At 40.6% G+C, this 20,484-nt stretch overlaps 1 protein-coding gene across 1 annotated transcript in view; it reads right to left on the minus strand.

The window, feature by feature from the left end:
- Positions 1 to 17,443: 17,443 nt before the first annotated feature.
- The window catches only part of CCDC3 (coiled-coil domain containing 3), an 84,269-nt gene continuing 81,228 nt past the window's right edge, over positions 17,444 to 20,484 (minus strand). The window contains exon 3 of the mRNA XM_019717470.3: positions 17,444 to 19,641. Coding sequence (XP_019573029.3) covers positions 19,366 to 19,641 — 276 coding nt within the window. The 3' untranslated portion in view covers positions 17,444 to 19,365. The remainder of the gene's footprint in view (positions 19,642 to 20,484) is intronic.

Here is a 20,484-nt window from a genome sequence, read left to right on the forward strand (position 1 = left end):
CCACTGTCTAGTTCCAGAACATTTTATCACCTCAAAAGAAACCCTGTACCCACTCTCCCCATTTACCCCCAGCAACTGGCAACCACTAACCTCCGTTCTTCCCCTTTCTTTCCCTCTTCTTCTGTGACTCACATTCAGTGTATTTAGTTAGCTTGTGGTATCCTGCAGGCCTCTTAGGCTCTGTTCATTTTTCTTCATTTTTTAAAAAATTTGTTTCTCAGACAGGATAATCTCAGTTGACCTATCTTTCAGTTCACTGATTCTTTATTCTGCCCATTTGCACCTGCTGTTGACCCCCTCTAGTGAATTTTTCACTTCAGTTGTTGTGCTTTTTGACTTCAGAATTTCCATTTGGTTCCTTTCAGTAATTTCTATCGCTTATTGACCTTCCATATTTGGTGGGATATCGTTCTCATGGATTCTGTTTTGTTTATTATTTATATGCTTTAGCATTACTAAAGAGGAGATCCTTCACAATTTCCTCTGAACCTTCCCTGCCATAACAGCCTTATCTCGGTCAGGGATCTGTGTGGGCATCTGTTAGATGCCAAGAACATCTACTCCAACTGCACACTCAGGAGCTGCAGAAAATAACCACCGAATGGATTCACAGGCCCGTGAGACTTACTGTGAGATGGACATGAGCCATAACACCATCTACTGTCTCGCTCCCATGAGCATCCCCTCTGATGTTGGCTCAGGGATAGCCCAGCACCGTTGTCCAGTCCCAGAAAGGTTTTAGAATTTCCCTTTCTCCAGTGCACATTTAAACTGGAAGTCACCTACATGTCCTCGGTAGATAACTAGGAAGATGTATGGCATTCTATAATGTTACCGCAAAGTCTTTCTTCCAGGGTTCCTTATCTCCCCTTAAATCAAGGGGTTCTCAGAACTTTTCAGGTCTTGGAATCAGTTAAAGGGCTGTTACTTTCCCAGAAGTAGAGACTCAAGTCAGGCCTCCATTTGCCGTATATATACATATATATACATATACACATACATATACAAGGTGTGATCGCAAAATATGGTGAATGCTGCTGCTGAGTGCCACCCAACATAAAGGCAGGGATCTTCAGTATGGGAAGTGGTGAATCGAACCTTAGTAACAGTGTGTGACAAGTTTCAACTTGTTCGGATGTGAGCTACGGTTGAGAGAAGGTGTGTTTTAAAGTGTGCTATAAATCATCCTCCATCATGACAAGGCTCCATATCACACATCGCTTCTGGTACTGCAATTTCTGTCAAATAAAAACGTTACGGTGTGTCCTCATTCACCTTATTCACCGGATCCAGCAGCATGCAACTTCTGGCTCTTCCCCAAAGTCAAAATGACCATGAAAGGTAAACGTTTTGAATCGATTCAGGACATTGAGGCAGCCATGACAGTGCAACTAAAGACACGAAAGAAGCCTTCCAGAACTGCTTCAGAAAGTGGCATGAGCGATGGGACAAGTGTGTTTGAAGCGAGGGGGGACTATTTTGAGGGGATTAATGGCAATGTGTCTTTTACTGTAATAACTTAAAAAAACAAAAAACATCCATCATATTTGTTGATCACGCCTTGTACATATTGTCAGGAGCTCCATTAATTTTTTAGTCCTAGAAACTCCTTGGTCATATTTTCTGTTAGTTAAATACTAACTTTGTCTCTGGAAGATGAGCATTGCTACATCTTCGTACCCTAGGTCCCCAATCCACAATGACATCAGGAACCACTTTCAGTGGCAATATCTCCACTCCTCTCTGATCTTTAGAGGAAGGTGATACTCAATAAATTTTTTGGTGACACTCAAGGATGGTGATACTCAATTGTTTTTTTTATTTGTTTCCAGTTTTATTGAGATATAATTGACTTTGAACATTGTGTAAGTCTAAGGTGTACAATGTGTTGATTTCATACGCTTATGTATTGCAAAATGATGGTCACCATAGCGTGGCTAACATGTTACATAATAACTGTTACTTTTTTGAGGTGAGAACATTAAAGATTTACTCTCATAACAACTTCCACATATATAATATAGTATCGTTAACTATAGTCGCCATGCTGTACATCAGATCCCCAGAACTCATTCATTTTATAACTGGAAGTTTGTAAGCTTTGACCAACATTTCTCCATTTTCCCTACTCCCCAGCCCTTGGTAACCACCATTCTAGACTCTGTTTCTGTGAGTCTGACTTTTGTAGATGCCACATATAAATAATACATACAGTGTCTGTCATACTTTGTGTGAATGATCTCATTTAGTGTAATGCCCTCAAGGTTCATCCATGTTGTCCAAATGGCAGGAGTTCCTTCATTTTTATGGCTGGTAATATTACAGTGTGTATGTGCATCACATCTTTTCTATCCATGCATCTGTCAACAGACATTTAGGTTGTTTCCATGTCTTGGCTACTGTGAATAATGTACAATGAACATGGATGTGCATATATGTTTTTGAGGTACTGATTTCGTTTCCTTTGGGTAAATACCCAGAAGTGAGATTGCTGGTAGCTCTATTTTAAATTTTTTGAAGACCCTCCATGCTGTTTCCCATAGTGTACCGATTTACATTCCCACCAACAGTGTGCAAAAGTTCCCATTTCCCCATATCCTCACCAGGATTTGTTATCCCTTGTCTTTTTGATTATAGGCACCCCAACAGTGTATAGTGATACCTCATTGTAGTTTTGATTTGCATTTCCCTGATGTTAGTGATGTTGAGCACATTTTCATATAATTGTTGGCCATCTGTATGTCTTCTTTGGAGAATGTCTGTTCAGATATTCTGCCCATTTTAAAAATCAAATTGTTGTGTGTTTTTTTTTTTGTTTGTTATTGAGTTGTATGAGTTCTTTATATATTTTGTATATTAGCCCCTAATCATATACATGATTTGTAAATATTTTCTCCCATTCCATAGGTAGCCTTTTTCATTTTGATGGTTTCCTTGCTGTATAGAAGCTTTTATTTGATGTAGTCTCACTTGTTTAGTTTTGCTTTTGGTATCAAATTCAAGAAATCATTGCTAAGACCGATGTTAAGGAGTTTCCCCTTATGTTTTTTTCCTAGTACTTTCATGGTTTCAGATTTTTCATTCAAATCTTTAATCCCTTTTGAGCTGATTTTGTGTATGGTGTAAGATAGTGGTCAAATTTCATTCTTTTGTGTGTGGCTGTCCAGTTTTCCCACCATTTATTGAAGTGACTATCCTTCCCCATTATATAGTCTTGGCTCTTTTGTCATAATTTGACCTTAAATGTGTAGATTTATTTCTGGGCTCTCTGTTCTGTTCCATTGATCTATGTCTTTGCTTTTATGCCAATAACATACTGTTTTGATTACTATAGCTTTGTAATGTAGTTTGAAATTAGGGAGCATGATGCTGCCAGCTTTGTTTTTCTTACTTAACACGTTGCGTACGGATCACGAGAATCTTTGTTTTTTCTGAGCCATGCGTTAAGGACGGATAACGAGAATTCTCGTTTTTACTGTTGACTCTTTTTACTTTGTATATTTTATTGAATTATTTGTAGAATAATTATTTATAGAATAATTTATAGAATAATTTATTTGTAGAATCTATTATTTATAGAAAAATAATAAATGACATAGAAGCATTTACGCTTTAAAAAGAAGAGTGCATTTTAAAGTAGTTTCTTTTAAAAACCTGCTGGAACAGAGGGGTATGAGGGATTTAAACCCCGCCGTACGCAGCATGTTAAGATTATTTTGGATATTTAGGGTCTTCTGTGGTTTCATACACATTTTAGGATTGTTAGTTCTATTTCTGTGAAAAATGCCATTGGATTTTGATGGGAACTGCAGTGAATCCGTAGATTGCTTTGGGTAGTATGGACATTTAAACAATATTAATTCTTCCAATCCATGAACGCAAAATATCCTTCCATTTATTTGTATATTCAAATGTTTTCATCAATGTCTTACAGCTTTCAGCATACAGATCTTTCATCTCCATGGTTGAACTTATTCCTAGGTACTTTATGCTTTTAATGCAATTATATTAATTTCCTAATTTATATTTATGATAGTTCCTTTTTAATAATACAAACACAACTGATTTTGCCATATTGATTTTGTATTCTGCAACTTTACTGAATTTGTTCTAGCACTTTTTTGATGTGGTCTTTAGCATTTTCTATGTATAATATCATGTCATCTGCAAATAGAGACAATTTTATATCTCTCTTTCTGATTTGATGCCTTTAATTTCTTTTTATGGCCTACTTGCCATGGCTAGGACTTCCAGTACTGTGTTGAATAAAAGTGTAATGATAGTCCCTTTCCTGATATTAGTGAAAAAGCTTTCAGTTTTTCATCAAGTATAATATTAGTTATAGGTTTGACACATATGACGTTCATTATGTTGAGGTATCTGCCCTCTACACCCACTTTGTTGAGAGTTTTTATCATGAATGGATGTTGACTTTTGTCAAATGCTTTTTCTGAGATGATCATATGATTTTTATCCTTCATTTTGTTGATGTCATGTATCATATTGATTGATTTGTGGATGTTGAAACATCTTTGCATTCCCAGAATAAATCCCACTTGATCAGGGTGTATAATCTTTTAATGTATTGTTGAATTCAGTTTGTTTTTAATGTAATACTTGATTTTAATATAATATTGTTTTAGCATTTTTGCATGTTTTCATTAAGGATATGGCTTGTATTTCCTTATAAGTGTCCTTGCCTAGTTTTGTTAAAAGAGTAATGCTGGCCTCATAAAATGAATTTATGAGGTGTTCCCTCCTCTTTTAGTTTTTACTTTTTGGAAGAGTTTGAGAATGATTTGTATTAATTCTATTTTAAATGTGTGGTAGAATTCACCAGTGAAGTCATCTGGTCCTGGACTTTTATGTGTTGGGATGTATTTTTTTCTTTCTTTTTTTCTAGTTCTTTGGCCAACCTCATTTATTTATTTATTTATTTTTTTAAGTTTATTGGGGTGACAATTGTTAGTAAAATTACATAGATTTCAGGTGTACAATTCTGTATTACATCATCTATAAATCCCATTGTGTGTTCACCACCCAGAGTCAGTTCTCCTTCCATCACCATATATTTGTCCCCCCTACCCTCATCTCCCATCCCCCACCCCCCTCACCCTCCGGTAATCTCTAAACTATTGTCTGTGTCTATGAGTTTTTGTTTCTCATTTGTTTGTCTTGTTCTTTTGTTGTTTTTGGTTTATATACCACATATCAGTGAAATCATATGGTTCTCTGCTTTTTCTGTCTGACTTATTTCGCTTAGCATCATACCCTCAAGATCCATCCATGTTGTCACAAATGTTCCTATTTCATCTTTTCTTACCAACGAATAGTATTCCATTATATATATATATATATACCACAACTTCTTTATCCATTCATCTATCGAAGGACATTTTGGTTGTTTCCATGTCTTGGTCACCGTAAATAAAGCTGCAATGAACATTGGAGCACACGTGTCTTTATGTATAAATGTTTTCAGATTTTTTTGGTAGATACCCAGGAGAGGGATTGCTGGGTCATATGGCAATTCTATTCGTAATTCTTTGAGGAACCTCCACACTGCCTTCCATAACGGTTGCACCAGTCTGCATTCCCACCAACAGTGTATGAGGGTTCCTTTTTCTCCACAGCCTCTCCAACACTTGCTACTATTTGTCTTGTTGATGATAGCCATTCTGACTGGAGTGAGGTGCTATCTCATTGTGGTTTTTATTTGCATTTCTCTGATAATTAGTGATGTTGAGCATGTTTTCATGTGTCTATTTGCCATTTGTATGTCCTCTTTGGAGAAATGTCTCTTCAGGTCGTCTGCCCATTTTTCAATTGGGTTGTTAGTTTGTTTGTTTTTTGTTGAGTTGCATGAGTTCCTTGTATACTATGGATATTAGCCCTTTATCGGAGGTGCTGTTTGGAAAAATCTTCTCCCATTCAGTTAGTTGCCTCTTTATTTTGTCGATGGTTTCTTTTGCTGTGCAGAAGCTTTTAAGTTTCATATAGTCCCATTCATTTATTTTAGCTTTTACTTCCCTTGCCTTTGTAGTCAAATTCATAAAATGCTTTTTGAACCCAAGGTCCATAAGCTTAGCACCTATGTTTTCTTCTATGCAGTTTATTGTGTCAGGTCTTATGCTTAAGTCTTTGATCCATTTTGTATTAATTTTGGTACATGGTGACAGACAGCAGTCCAGTTTCATTCTTTTGCACGTGGCTATCCAATTCTCCCAGCACCATTTATTGAAGAGGCTGTCTTTTCTCCATTGTATGTTTTTTGTTTCTTTGTCAAAAATTATCTGTCCATATTTATGTGGTTTTATTTCTGGATTCTCAATTCTATTCCGTTTGTCTGTGTGTCTGTTTTTCTGCCAAGACCATGCTGTTTTGATTATTGTAGCCCTGTAGTACAAGCTAAAGTCAGGGAGTGTGATACCTCCATTATTGTTCTTTTTTCTTAAGATTGCTTTGGCTATTCGGGGTCTTTTGTGGTTCCAAACAAATCTGATGATTTTTTGTTCTATTTCTTTACAAAATGCCATTGGGATTTTGATGGGGATTGCATTGAATCTGTATATTGCTTTGGGTAATATGGCCACTTTAACTATGTTGATTCTTCCAATCCATGAGCACGGAATGTCTTTCCATTTCTTTGTGTCTTCTTCAATTTCTTTCAAAAATGTCTTATAGTTTTCAGCATATAGGTCTTTCACATTCTTGGTTAAGTTTATTCCTAGGTATTTTATTCTTTTTGCTGTAATTGCAAAAGGAATTGTTTTTTGTATTTCTTTTTCTGAGATTTCATTGTTAGTATAAGGAAAGCAATGGACTTTTACACGTTGATTTTGTAGCCAGCAACTTTACTGTATTCATTGATTGTTTCTAATAGCTTTTTGGTGGAGTCTTTAGGGTTTTTTATATATAGCATCATGTCATCTGCAAAGAGTGATAATTTAATTTCATTCCCAATTTGGATGCCTTTTATTTCTTTCTCTTGCCTGATTGCTCTGGCAAGGACTTCCAACACTATGTTGAAAAGCAGAGGTGATAGGGGATAGCCCTGTCATGTTCCTGAACGTAGAGCAAAGGGCTTCAGTTTTTCACCATTAATTATGAGATTAGCTGAGGGCTTGTCATATATGGCTTTATTATGTTAAGGTATTTTCCTTTTATACCTATTTTATTAAGTGTTTTATTCATAAATGGATGTTGTATCTTGTCAAATGCTTTTTCTGCATCAATTGATATAATCGTATGCTTTTTGTCCTTTATTTTGTTTATGTGATGTATCACATTGATGGATTTGCGGATGTTGAACCATCCTTGTACTCCGGGGATGAACTGCACTTGGTCGTGATGAATAATCATTTTAATGCATTGTTGTATTCCATTTGCTAGAATTTTATTTAGGACTTTTGCATATGTATTCATCAGAGATATTGGTCTGTAGTTTTCTTTTTTTGTGCTGTCCTTACCAGGTTTTGGTATCAGGATAATGTTGGCCTCATAAAATGAGTTAGGGAGTACTGTCTCTTCTTCAATTTTTTGGAAGAGTTTGAGCAGGATTGGTATTAGATCCTCTTTGAAGATTTGGTAGAATTCACTAGTGAAGCCATCTGATCCCGGACTTTTGCTTTTGGGAAGGTTTTGAATGACTGATTCCATTTCGTTACTGGTGATAGGTCTGTTTAGATTTTCCAGTTCTTCATGGTTCAGTCTTGCAAGGCTATATGTTTCTAAGAACTTGTCCATTTCTTCTAGGTTGTTGAATTTGGTGGCATATAGTCCTTCATAGTATTCTTGGATGATCCTTTGTATTTCTGTGGTGTCTGTGATAACTTCCCCTTTTTTTGTTTCTGATTTTGTTAATTAGTGTCTACTCTCTTTTTATCTTAGTGAGTCTAGCCAAAGGTTTGTCAATTTTGTTAATCTTTTCAAAGAACCAACTCTTGTCATATTAATTTTTTCTATTGTCTTTTTGTTCTTATTTCATTTAGTTCTGCTCTGATTTTTGTTATTTCCTTTCTTCTGCTGACCTTGGGTTTCACTTGTTCTTCTTTTTCTAGTTCTTTAAGGTGTAACATGTGGTTATTTATTTGGGATTTTTATTGTTTCTTGAGATGGGCCTGTAATGATATAAATTTCCCTCTTAAAACTGCTTTCGTTGCATCCCAAAAATTTTGGTAGGATGTATTTTCATTGTCATTTGTTTCTATGTATCTTTTGATCGCTCCTCTAATTTCTTCTTTGACCTGGTCGTTCTTTAAAAGTATGTTGTTTAGTCTCCATGTATTTGTGTTTTTCTCTGCTTTCTTTTTGCAGTTGATATCCAATTTCAAGAACTTGTGATCAGAGAATATGCTTGGTATGATTTCAATCTTCTTAAATTTGCTGAGGCTGATTTTATGTCCCAATATATGGTCTATCCTTGAGAATGTTCCATGTGCACTGGAAAAAAAATGTATAGTCTGATGTTTTAGGATGAAGTGCTCTATATATGTCAATTGTGTCCATTTCATATAATGTGTCATTTAGGGCTGCTATTTTGTTATTTATTTTCTGTTTGGATGATCTATCCATAGCTGTCAATGATGTATTTAAGTCCCCTAGTATAATTGTGTTTTGGTCAATTTCTCCCTTTAGTTCTGTTAGTAGTTGCTTGGTATATTTCGGTGCTCCTTGATTGGGGGCATAAGTATTGATGACTGTTATGTCTTCTTGTTGTATAGTTCCCTTTACCATTATGAAATGTCCATCTTTGTGTCTTGTTACCTTTTTCACCCTGAAGTCTGTTTCATCTGATATCAGTATGGCTACACCTGATTTTCTCTGGATACCATTTGCTTGGAATGTCAATTTCCACCCTTTCACTTTGAGTCTATGCTTGTCCTTGACGCTGAGATCTGTCTCTTGGAGACAACATATGGTTGGGTTTCATTTTTTGATCCAATCTGCTACTCTGTGCCTTTTTATTTGTGAGTTCAGTCCATTTACATTTAGGGTGATTATTGATATGTGAGGATTCCCTGTCGTCTTTAGTTTTCTGGTAAGGCTGTGTCTCCATTGTTTCTTTGCCTTTTTGTTGTTGTCTGTTATTTTCGTGTGGTGGTATTCTATGATGTTTCCCTCTGTTTCTTCTTTTATTACAGTATATATTTCAGTTCTGGATTTCTTTTGAGTGGTTACCCTTAAGTTTATGTAAAAGAAAGTTTGATGTTTAGAGTATTCCATTTTCTTCAGCACGCTTACTTTCTCCATTCCCATATTCCAGTTCAGGCCTTTACTCTCCCCCTTTTCGAGTTTTGGTTGCCACAGATTGTCCCTGTTGATGGTGGTCGAATAGCCTCCGTTAGTATTTCTTGTAGTGCAGGTCATGTATTAGAAAAATCCCCTCAGCTTCTGTATGTCTGGAAAGATCTTTATTCCTCCTTCATATCTAAAGGATATCTTTGCTGGATATATTATTCTTGGCTCATTATTTCTCTCTTTCAATTGTTTGAATAATTGAATAACCAATTGTTTGGTTCCACTCCCCCCTGGCTTGTAGAGTTTCTGCTGAAAAATGTGATGATAATCTAATGGGCTTTCCTTTGTAGGTTACCATCTTCTTTTCCCTGGCTGTCTTGAGGATTCTTTCTCTGTAGTTGATTTTAGACAGCTTCAATACAATGTGCCTTGGAGAAGGCCTGTTGGGGTTGAGGTAATTAGGTGTTCTATTTGCTTCTTGGATTCGAGGATCCAGTTCTGTCCACAAGTTTAGGAAATTCTCATCGACAATTTGTTTGAATATATTCTCTGTTCCCTTCTCTCTTCTCCTTCTGGTATGCCCATTATTCTTATATTGCTCTTTCTGATGGAGTCAGAAAGTTCTTGTAGAGTTCTTTCATTTCTTTTAAGTCTCAAGTCTCTTTCTTCTTCCATCCGTGTCATTTCCAGGTTTCTATCTTCGATGTCACTGATTCTTTCCTCCATCTGGTCAACTCTACTACCTAAGCTGACTATTTCATTCTTAATTTCTTCTATGGAGTTCTTATTCTCCAGAAAGTCTATTTGGTTCTTTTTTAAAATTTCAATCTCTTTCATAAAATGCTCATGCTGTTCTTTGATTGTGTTTCTGAGTTCATCTAACTGCCTATCTGTGTTTTCTTGCATCTCGTTGAGGTTTTTCAGAACTGCAATCTTGAATTCTCTGTCATTTAAGTCACATATTTCTGTATCTTTTAAGTGTCTTTTCTGGAGACTTTTTACTTTCTTTCTGAGCTATCTTGTTGCCTTGGTTATTCATGGCAATTACTGATTTACTGTTTCTCTTCCTAGACGTCTACAGGAGTGGCTTCTGCAACAGGTTGATAGGAAGCGGTCTTTCTTTTGTTTTCCAGTACTTGTTGGTAGAATGTTTTATTTTTTCTCCAACTGCAGCTTATTTTTCTTCTCCCACACGGTAGTGCTATGTTTTCTCTGCACTATTCCAGCTTCTCACACAGTGGGGGGATTCCCTGGGAGATGGGCTTCTCCTCTGTTAATAGTTCGTCTAGATCACAGGGCGCAGTGTCCCGGTGGTATGCGGAGAGCTTTTGATGTTCCAAAGCTCTTCCGGCACAAGATTCAGAGCCCTGTGGTTCAGCAGTTCTGTTTACTCCTGCAGGGATGCACCCAGATAGGTGGGGTCAGGGGCGGGATGAGTTGTGAGAGGTGGCCCAGCACAATGGCGCCAACCACCAGCACAGCCGGTCCTGCTTCCACAGCTCCCTCCCCTTGCAGGAACTAGTTGGGCTGTGAATCTGTGTCTGCGGTCCACAGTTCTCAGAACAGAAAATATTCTGTTCTCTTGATCTGACACTGCTACTATTCCGCTTCTAGCACTGGGCAGGTGGGGGTGGCGCGAGCTCTGGGAGGGTAGGGGAGGGGGCGGCTCATCTCAGTGCCTAAGGCTCCGTTCTCTGCTCGGCAGTGAGGGCTTAAACCACCGTTTTCAGCCTTCTTCCCTCAGTCTTTTCTCCGAGGTCTCTGCCGTGAGCGTTGGGTTCAGCCGTGTTATATGCTGCCCCCTCAGCCCTGTGGGCCATAAGTGGAGCCCTAGCAGTTGGAGTTCTTCCCTCTCCCGCAGCTGCGGTGGTTCCGGGAAGCAGCGAGCTCGGAGGACTGAGCTAGGTCTGCGTCCTGCGCCCGGGCGGCTCCGTCTCCGCACTTCTCCCTTCCCTCCTCCCCTGCTCGTGCGATTCGCCCACCGTTAGGTTAATTCAGTCGTGGGCATCTTTGTCTTGCCTGTCTGCTGTGCAGGGAGTCCTTTGTGGAGTTATAGTTGTTCCGTTTGTTGTAAATTCCAGGGGAGATTTAGAGGCTCACCTCACGCCGTCATTTTGATGACGTCTCCCGGGAGGCTTTTTATTACTGATTAGATCTCCTGAATTGGTGTCTTCTGATTCTCTCTTTCTTCATGATTGAATCTTTATAGTGTACATGTCTAGGAATTTATCCATTTCTTCTAGGTTGTCCAACTTGTTGGCGTGTAAGTGCTCATAGTAGTCCCTTATGATCCTTTGTATTTCTGTGGTATCAGTTGTAATGCCTCCTGAAAGAGGTATTTCTGATTTTATTTATTTGAATCTTCTATCTATTAATATCTATCTATCTATCTATCTATCTATCTATCTATCTATCTATCTATCTATCTATCTATCATCTGTCTATATCTCTCATGAGTTTAACTAAAGGTTTGTCTATTTTGTTTACCTTTTAAAAAAATAGTTCTTAGTTTCATTGATCTTTTCTGTTGCATTTTTGGTATCTATTTTACTTATTTCTGCTTTGATCTTTATTTCCTGCTTTCTGCTAACTTTCGGCTTTGTTTGTTCTTTTTCTAGTTCCTTAAAATGTGAAGTTAGGTTGTTTGAGATTTTTCTTGTTTCTTAATGTAGGTGTTTATCACTATGAACTTCCCTTTTAGAACTGCTTTTGCTGCACCCCCTTAGTTTTGGTATGTTGTGCTTCCATTTTCATTTGTCTCAAGGCATTTTTTTCATTTCTCTTATTTGACCCACTGGTTGTTCAGTAACATGTTGTCTAATCTCTACATAGCTGTGAATCTTCCAGTTTTCTTCTTATAATTGATTTCTAGTTTCATAACATTGTGGTCAGAAACATGCTTGATATAATTTCAGTCTTCTTAAATTTATTAATACTTGTTTTGTGGCCTAGTATATGGTCTATCCTGGAGAATGTTTTATGTGCACTTGGGAAAATTCTGCTGTTGATGGAATGTTTTGTCAGTGTGTTAGGTCCATCTGGCCTAATGTGTTGTTTAAGTCCAATGTTTTCCTATTGACTTTGAGTCTGGAAGATCTATCCATTGATGAAAGTGGGGTATTGAAGTTCCCTACTATTATTATATTGGTATTTCTCTCTAGTCTATTAATACTTGTTTTGTATAATTAGGTGCTACTATATAGGGTACATAATTACAAATATTATATCCTCTTGTATTGACCCATTTATTATTATATAATGATATTCTTTGACTCTTATTACAGTCTTTGTCTTACAGTCTATTTTGTCTGAGATAAGTATAGCTACTCCTCTCTTTTGGTTTCCATTTAATGGAACATCTTTTTTCATCCCTTCACTTTCAGTCTGTGTGTGTCCTTAAAGCTGAAGTGAGTTTCCTATGGGCAGCATATAGATGAATCTTGTTTTATAATCCATTCACCCACTCTGTGTCTTGATTGGAGAATTTATCCATTTATAATTGAATATTGATAGGTATGGACTTATTGCCATTTTGTTAATTGATTTCTGGATGTTTTGTAATTCCTCTGTTCCTTCTCATTTTGCTCTCTTTTTGACTTAAAATTTTTTCTGCAGTGGTGTGCTTGGATTCCTTTCTCTTTCTCTTTTGTGGATCTACTATATGGTTTTGGTTTGTGATTACCATGAAGTTTACATAAAACATCTTAGAGTTAGAACAGTCTATTTTATGCTGATAACAAATTAAGTCTAAACACATTCTAAAGCTCTACGTTTCTGCACTCTCCCCCTATATTTTGTTTTCAATGTCAAAATTTACATCTATCTTTTGTATCCACTAACAAATTATTATAGTTATTTTTACTACTTTTGTCTTTTAACCTTCATACTAGCTTTATAAGTGATTAACCTTCCACAATTACATTATTCTGATTTTAACTATATATTTACCTTTATCCATGAGATTTATATTTTGATGTGTTTTCCTTATATTTATTAGCAACTTTTTTTTTTTTTTTTTTTTTTTTTAACATCTTAAGGCAGTCCTTTTAAAATTTCTTGTAAGGCCAGTGTAGTGTGCTGAACTCTGCTTTTGCTTGTCTGGAAAACTCTTTATCTCTCCTATAGTTCTGAAGGACAACTTAAATGAAACCGATTTTTGTATATTTATTTTACATCCTGCAATTTTACTGAGTTTATTTATTAGTTTTGTTTTTGTGGAGTCTTTTTGGTTTTATATGTATAATACCATATTGTCCTTCAATTCTGATATAACAACTTTGCCGAGTAGTGTTCTTGATTGGCAGTTTTGTTTTTTCAGCACTTTGAGTACATTACCCCAGTACCTCCGGCCTGCAAAATATTTTTCTGTTTAAAAATCTGCTCATAATCTTATAAGTTGTTTTTCTCTTGCTGCTTTAAGATTCTCTTCTTGTCTAATTTTGACAACTTAATTATAATGTGTCTCAGCATGGGTCTCTTTCCATTCATCTTTCTTGGGAATCTGAGCTTCCTGGATATGGATGTCTGTTTCTTTCCCCAAGTTAGGGAACATTTCAGCCATTGTTTCTTTGAATTAGCTTTCTGCCCCTTTCTCTCTCTCTCTCTCTCTCTCTCTCTCTCTCTGTCTTTCTGTTTCTGTCTCTCTGTCTCTCTGTCTCTGTCTCTCTCTGTCTCTGTCTCTCTCTGTCTCTCTCTCTCTCTCTCTCTCTCTCCCTTGTCTTTCTGGACCCCTGTAAATGTGTATATAGGCCTGTTTGGTGGTGTCCCATAAGTCCCTCAAGCTGTCTGCAGTCTTTTGTTCCTATGGTTGGGTAAATTTTACTGCCCTGATGAGTTCACGGATCCTTATGACTGACCTAGTCTGGTGCTGAACCTGTGTATTGTTTTCAGTCCAGTTACTGTATTCTTTAGCTTTGTTATCTCTTTGGCTCTTTTTTATATTTTCTGTCTCTGTGTTGAAATTCTCACTTTGTGCATTGCTCTCCTGACCTCAGCAAGCATCTTTATGTCCATCCTTTTGAACTCTCCATCAGGTAACTCATACCTGTCTCATGAAGATCTGCTTCTGGAGTTTCATCTTGTTCTTTGTTTAGAACATATTTCTTCATTTTTCCTTGAGTCTCTGTGCTGCTTTTTGTGCATTAAGCAGCCACCTCTCCCAGTCTGGACTGTGCTGTTGTGTAGGAGATAAACCTCACCCACCAGATCAACCTGGCTCATGCTCCTGGTTGTCTCTCTAACCTTTGTGACTGTCCAAGCCACCTACTTTCTTCCTAGTGGCTCCCAGTAGTAGCAGGCGTACCAAGACCTGTCATTGTCCATAAAGCAAAGATCACAATCATTAGCTACATGCAGGCTGGTTGGAAACTGCACCTTCAGGCACCAGCTGAAAAAGTATGTAGTTAGGCGTCGTTCAGGGAGAAACTGGGCAGTGGGCATCTTTGCCTGCTCCTTCTGCCCTGGGCCCCAGTATGGAGTTGCAGATGGTGCTCCTGAGCCTGCTAAGAACCTTTTCTTTGTTTGCTACATCCTGAGGGACTCATGAATGCGAGCCCCATTAACTGTCACAGCCAGGCAGTTCGGGGGCTTGTCCCTCAGGTGGCATCCATGAGAGCCGGGGCACCAGACATGTACAAGCTCCTTTCAGGGAGAAACCGGTGACTTGGAGCAGACTAGTGGGAGACGGCAGGGGAGGTGTATGACGGTTTCCCTGTCTTCGGGGAGGAATGCAGTCAGCCTCCAGATGCATGCTAAATTAGAAGGCAGCAGCTTGTGAGCAATGTGAATCAGGAGACTGGGAGATGGGCATTTCTGTTGGCTCCCTCTGCACTGGGCCCTGGGATGGGGAGAACTTACTAAGAGCGTCTTTGCTACAGTCCTGTGGGACTCCTGAGTGGGAGCCCCATTGGCTATCAGAGTCAGGTGATCTGGGGACCCGTCTGAGTCACAGATGTTTGTACAAGTTCCTTCCAGGGAGATACTGGTAACTTGGAGCTGTCTAGAGGGAGACGGCAGGGAGATGCCCACTGGCTCCTAGATGTGTGCAAAATTAGAAGCCTGGCCCTTGGGCAGCAGCTGCTAAAGTATGCTCACAGACCCCATTCGGGGAACGACAGAGATGGTTGTATTCAGCCTGCTCCCTGGGCACTGGTCCTGGGGTGACAGCCAAAGTGAATGCTGTGCCCCTTCATAACTGCTTCATGGTTTGCTGTATAGTCCTGTGGTCTAGGTATGGGGTCCAAACCCTTCACTCCATGGATGCGGTTGATGGCAAGTGTGTGTCTCAGTCTTTCCTGCTCGTTTTGGTGTGGGTATATTCTTGTTCGCCAATGTATGAGAGTCACTCAGCTCGTTTCTGGATTTCTTTCAGAAAACTGCCCCATGTAGCTGTTCAGTTGGTGTGTCTGTGTTCAGGAGCCTTCTTTGTCACCGTCTGTAAAGACCACCTCAAAATACTTCCTATAAACTATGTTTGTTCTTTTTTTCCTGGGATGGTTCAATCTGAACATGACTGGGGGATAAGGGCAGTAGTGCCCAACAAAGAAAATGTTTATGAGGGGAACCTTGGCGGAGGCAGTTTTCGAGAGGAGTGATATGAACTCAAGATAACAGGGAAAAGGTTTGACCTTGGGCGGCAGGGATGTCCCTTCCTCTGAGTGGGGAGGAAGGAGACGAGGCTGGGCAAAACCAGACAGTGCAATGACAGACACGCTAGGAAGCTGAGCAAGCACATTTCTGATGGACTACATATTCTCCATAACTCGGGAGGAATAAATTACTGATTGTGAAAGAAAAGGAGGTGGCTCAGAAATAAGGGACATGAGAAAGAGCTGGGATGGGAATGCTGTCTGGTGACTGGAAGAGGCAAAAGTTAAAGGTAAAGATTAACAAGAAAATTATATAGAATCTCACCAGATATTCTCTTATTTCTGACATGTGTTGGGCCTTTCTGGTGAGCATTTATGATAAAAATTATTACTGTAAGCAATATCTGTTGAGTGCTTGTGGAGTGTCAGGCACCATGCTAAGCATTTACATGAATAATTTTGTTCGATCCTCTTAATAGTTTTTGAGGTAGGAGAGATAATTACCTTCATTTTACAGACGACCAGGTTTGAACGGAAGCAAAGTTGGAGTTGAATCCTTGATTGGCCTAGTTATGTACATTGGACAATTTACTTAATTTCTTGAAGCCCCAGATTCCTCTTGGAGAATGAGGATCAAGAGAACTATTTTATAACATTATTAGGAATATTAAATGAGAGAATACGAGAGAAAGAGCCTAATACATGTTGGGTGCTTGATTGTTTTTAAACCATCACAGAATGTGGACTGTTGCTGAGCCGACAGCTGAGCAGACATTGTGGTCTGAGTTCGTGTTCTCTCTCGCTAAAGGGAGATGGGGTTTTGTACCACAGCAGAGAGGATCCCTGTTAACTTTTGCTGCCATACATACGTGACACATCCTGGTGTTAAAAAATAAAACACAGGAAGCTATAGCAATAGAGATGGTGGCCCAAACTGAAGTCAGCAAAGGTGTTCGCAGTCAAACACAACGTGGCAACCCAAGAAACCTCTTCCCACCCGGGGCGTGGCCCTCCCACTAGCAGCCTGTGACTCCTGGGGACTGTACTGAGAGTGTAGATTGTATCTGCCTCTTGCTTATTATGTGGCTTTGGATAAGTCACTTGACCTCCTGGAAGCACAAAGTGGAACGAAACAATGGCCTGCATTCAGAAGTAGTGCTCGAACAGGTTGGCTAACGTGTCACGTTCCGGTGAGCATTTATAATTGCAGTTTTCCTGCATAAAAAATTCCCACTAGGACAATAAGCAGGTGGTAAGGGCTATGGTAAGATGACAGCACAGCAGATAATAGGGACCCGGGGCATTCCCTTTGGCCACAGATTCGAGTGTATGTTTGAAGACATTGATTAATGAAGCTGCTTGCCCCTCAGGAGAAGGCCAGGATGACTGCTTTTCTGCAGACGCCTTGAAAAGGTTTCTTGGGAATGCTGGGAGAGACAGGGTTAGGCCACATCCCAGCGGGAAGGCAGAGGGAGACTTGAGCTCAGTGTCCTCAATGGCGCAGGTGTTGCCCACACACGCTTTCCCCACAGGATCTAAATTGCTTTTCCAGGCCAAAGCTGGAAATCTTGAAATCCCCCTGACCCCAAAGAAATGCATCGCTTTACTGTTGTGGCTGAAATATTGCTCATATTTATTGAAAAGGCAGAACATAAGGCATCTGTAGAGACCGAGCTTCCACAATTCTTCAAACACTGGCTGTAAATCACCCTTAGGCTTGTCATTCCCTTGGGTAGAAGCAAAACTGCTCTAAGGAAATGTCCCAGGAAGAATAAACTAGAAGAGGCACTTTCTACTACTGTACCCCACATACAGCGAATAAAGTGGTGGCAGAAGTGGGAAAATGAAGTGCCCTTGAGCAAAAAGGTCCAATGTCATCCAGTCCCGGCCATAGAGTTCTCCCCTGAGGCCACTGACACGCAAGTGACGCAAGGTTCAGCCCCCACACTGGCTGCCAGTGGAATGGAAATCTGACAGTAACTGCCATTTCCTATGGCAAAGGCAGCATACTCAGGCCCTGCAGTGTCTTGGGTGGTCTATGGTCGGCAGATCCCCTAGGGAGGGGCCAGAAGCTTCTATATGAAATAGCAGGGGAGGGAAACTTAATTCCATCAGCAGAAGATAACCAAGAGATGGGCACTCAACCGACTTAATAATACAACTGGGACTTGATCCAATGTGCCTAAGTCAAGAGCTCAAGTGTCAGGTATAGTGAATACTCCACTCTTTACTTGTAGTGCTGTCTTTAAAGGTTTCTTTTCAAAGCAGAGGAAATGTTTTGCTTGCATACAGGTGTTTTGCTTGCATACAGGTGCGTTCCTGACACGTGGGCAGATATGCAAACATTACCCTAGGGCAAGGTCAGTCCTCGTGGGGGAAAGCATTTGCATAAAATGGAAAGCAGCGGAGAGTGGAACAGCTAGAACAAGCTGTTTGGGAGCCTACATAGGAATGAGGTAAGGTCCCTGATCCCAATTGGTAAGGAGGTGTCTTTAAAGAACAGAAGTCCACGGCGTACTGGGGCAGCTCACCTTGAATTTGGAAAAGTTGCAATACGTGACTTGCCAAACAAGAAGTTAGAATTTAGCAATGGCTGAGATATTGCTCGGGGTTTTCCAACTTAGGACCATGGTGTGATGAATTAGGATGGGCCCATAAAGGCCATGCCCCACTTGATTACAGTGACCGTGGGTATCACGTTCAGCTCTGGGGAGCTGGTGCTGGAAATCAGGTGTAATTTATCTTTTGAATGACCTGCCCCCCAACTCAATTCCCTTACCTGTGATGAGCTCATTAAGTCCTAATATGCCTCAGCTGTGAGGAAATGCGGGCCAGAGTAGGGACACCCTGCGCATGTTTACTGACAGGCGTCCTTGGTGGCTTTGCAAGGCCACCATCCTCCTTCCAAAGGTCTGGAAAACAAGACCCCGAAGGTTGCGTGACTTGGTTCAGATCACTTCTCCCAACTAGCAAGTTGTTCCAGAGCACGAGCTGAGGCCACACTGCCCCCCTTTTGAGATCAAGGCGTCTTACAGCTGGAGTCTAAGGCAGGGGTGTCCAAACTGCGGCCAACTGCAGCCCGCAATCCATTGTTAATTGGCCTGCAGCAAATTCCAAAAATATATTTAGTTTACTTAAATAAACCAGGTGAGACAATACATACTTCACCTCGAGTGAGTGGCCCGGCTGCTTGTGTATTTTACCGCATGTGGCGCTTGGTGAAAAACGTTGAAAAAAGTTTGGACACCCCTGGTCTAAGGTGTTCTTTGCCCAGTCTGTGCACTTTGCAGGCCACCCCGGAAGCTGAGGACAGGCCCTCCGGGATGCTGCTGCCTCTGGGCTCCGAGCGCTGTGTGGACCAGGCCAGGAGGGGACAGCAGGGACCCTTCAAACCAGCCAGACGCTACCACCAAACGCATAGGAAAAATATCTTTGACAAGACGTGAACTATGGCATGTCCAACTACGCCCCCACTTGCCCTTCCCGGGGAGCGGCAACGCACCCCTGCGGTGCAGGGTGAGGTGCCCTGGGGTGCCCGCTACCCCCGCAGGTAGGTGCTGCCTGCGGGCTCCCGCCCCAGGGCGTTGATGTGCGAGACGGCTCCTGCTGTGGCCGCCAGCTTCTCACTGAGCTTCTGGTTCACCAGTTCCAGGTGGCGGCCGTTTTTCCGCGCCTGCCGCAGCGACCTTTTGACCTTCTTCACGCGATCGCGGAGCTGCCTGTTCCGCTTCTCGAGGGTGGCCACCTTCCGCTGCAGCTTCTTGACATGGTCCTCCTCCTCAAACAGGGCCTTCTGCACCGAGGAGCACATGAGCTGCGGACAGAGGTAGGTGAGGTTCACAAAACTGGCCAGGTGAGCGTCCCTGCGCGCTGCTCAGCGACACAGACGCCCCTCATGAGCGCTCATCACTTTCACCCTGTGCGTGACCCCCGACCTCAAACAGACACGCAGCCCCTCTTGTGCTTTCTCTAGTTGGGTTCCTTGGATGATTTCAAAAGATATTCTAAATATATCACTCCTGTCTAAAAGGAAAGAGCTCCAGTGAATCAAGAAATAGAGAACCAAAACCTGGGACAGAAAACTGCACAAAGAATATGGGTAGTTCACAGGAGATGTAAAGTAAATCTCTCTTACACATAGGAAAAGCTCAGCCTGACTCCTAGTAAGATAAATACAAACTAGAGCCCCAGTGGATTGCAACGTTTCACAGGTCAGTAAAATGACCTGTCGGGATGTGGGGAGACAGGCATTCTCCTCTACTGTAGGTGGAGTGTAAACTGCTGTAAAGAGTAATAGATCGTATCTATCAAAATGAAAGTTTCATCGACCCTTTGATCTAGTCTCTCTGGGGCTTTTTCTCATAGAAATACTCCCACACATGCAGACTGCCACCTGCACAAACATGACGGTATTGTTATAGAGACAAGACTGAAAGGGATGTTAGCATCACGGTGACCTAAGTCCTCCCTCGGTTTTGTCCTGCCCTCCAACAAAAACTTGGCATCCATCCATGAACAACAGTGCCTTTATGGCACTATGAGATCCAGCGGCCATAGCAAGGGACCCAGGGGGAGTCTCGCCCACCCGTACATCAGACAGACCTCGATCCCCTACTTGTGGTCCATGAACTGGCTCCAGCCCCTCTCAGGACCTTAT

The sequence above is a fragment of the Rhinolophus sinicus genome, chromosome 1, assembly GCF_057876585.1.
Source record: "Rhinolophus sinicus isolate RSI-liver-muscle chromosome 1, RSI-T2T, whole genome shotgun sequence".
In the NCBI taxonomy this organism is placed as follows: Eukaryota; Metazoa; Chordata; class Mammalia; order Chiroptera; family Rhinolophidae; genus Rhinolophus; species Rhinolophus sinicus.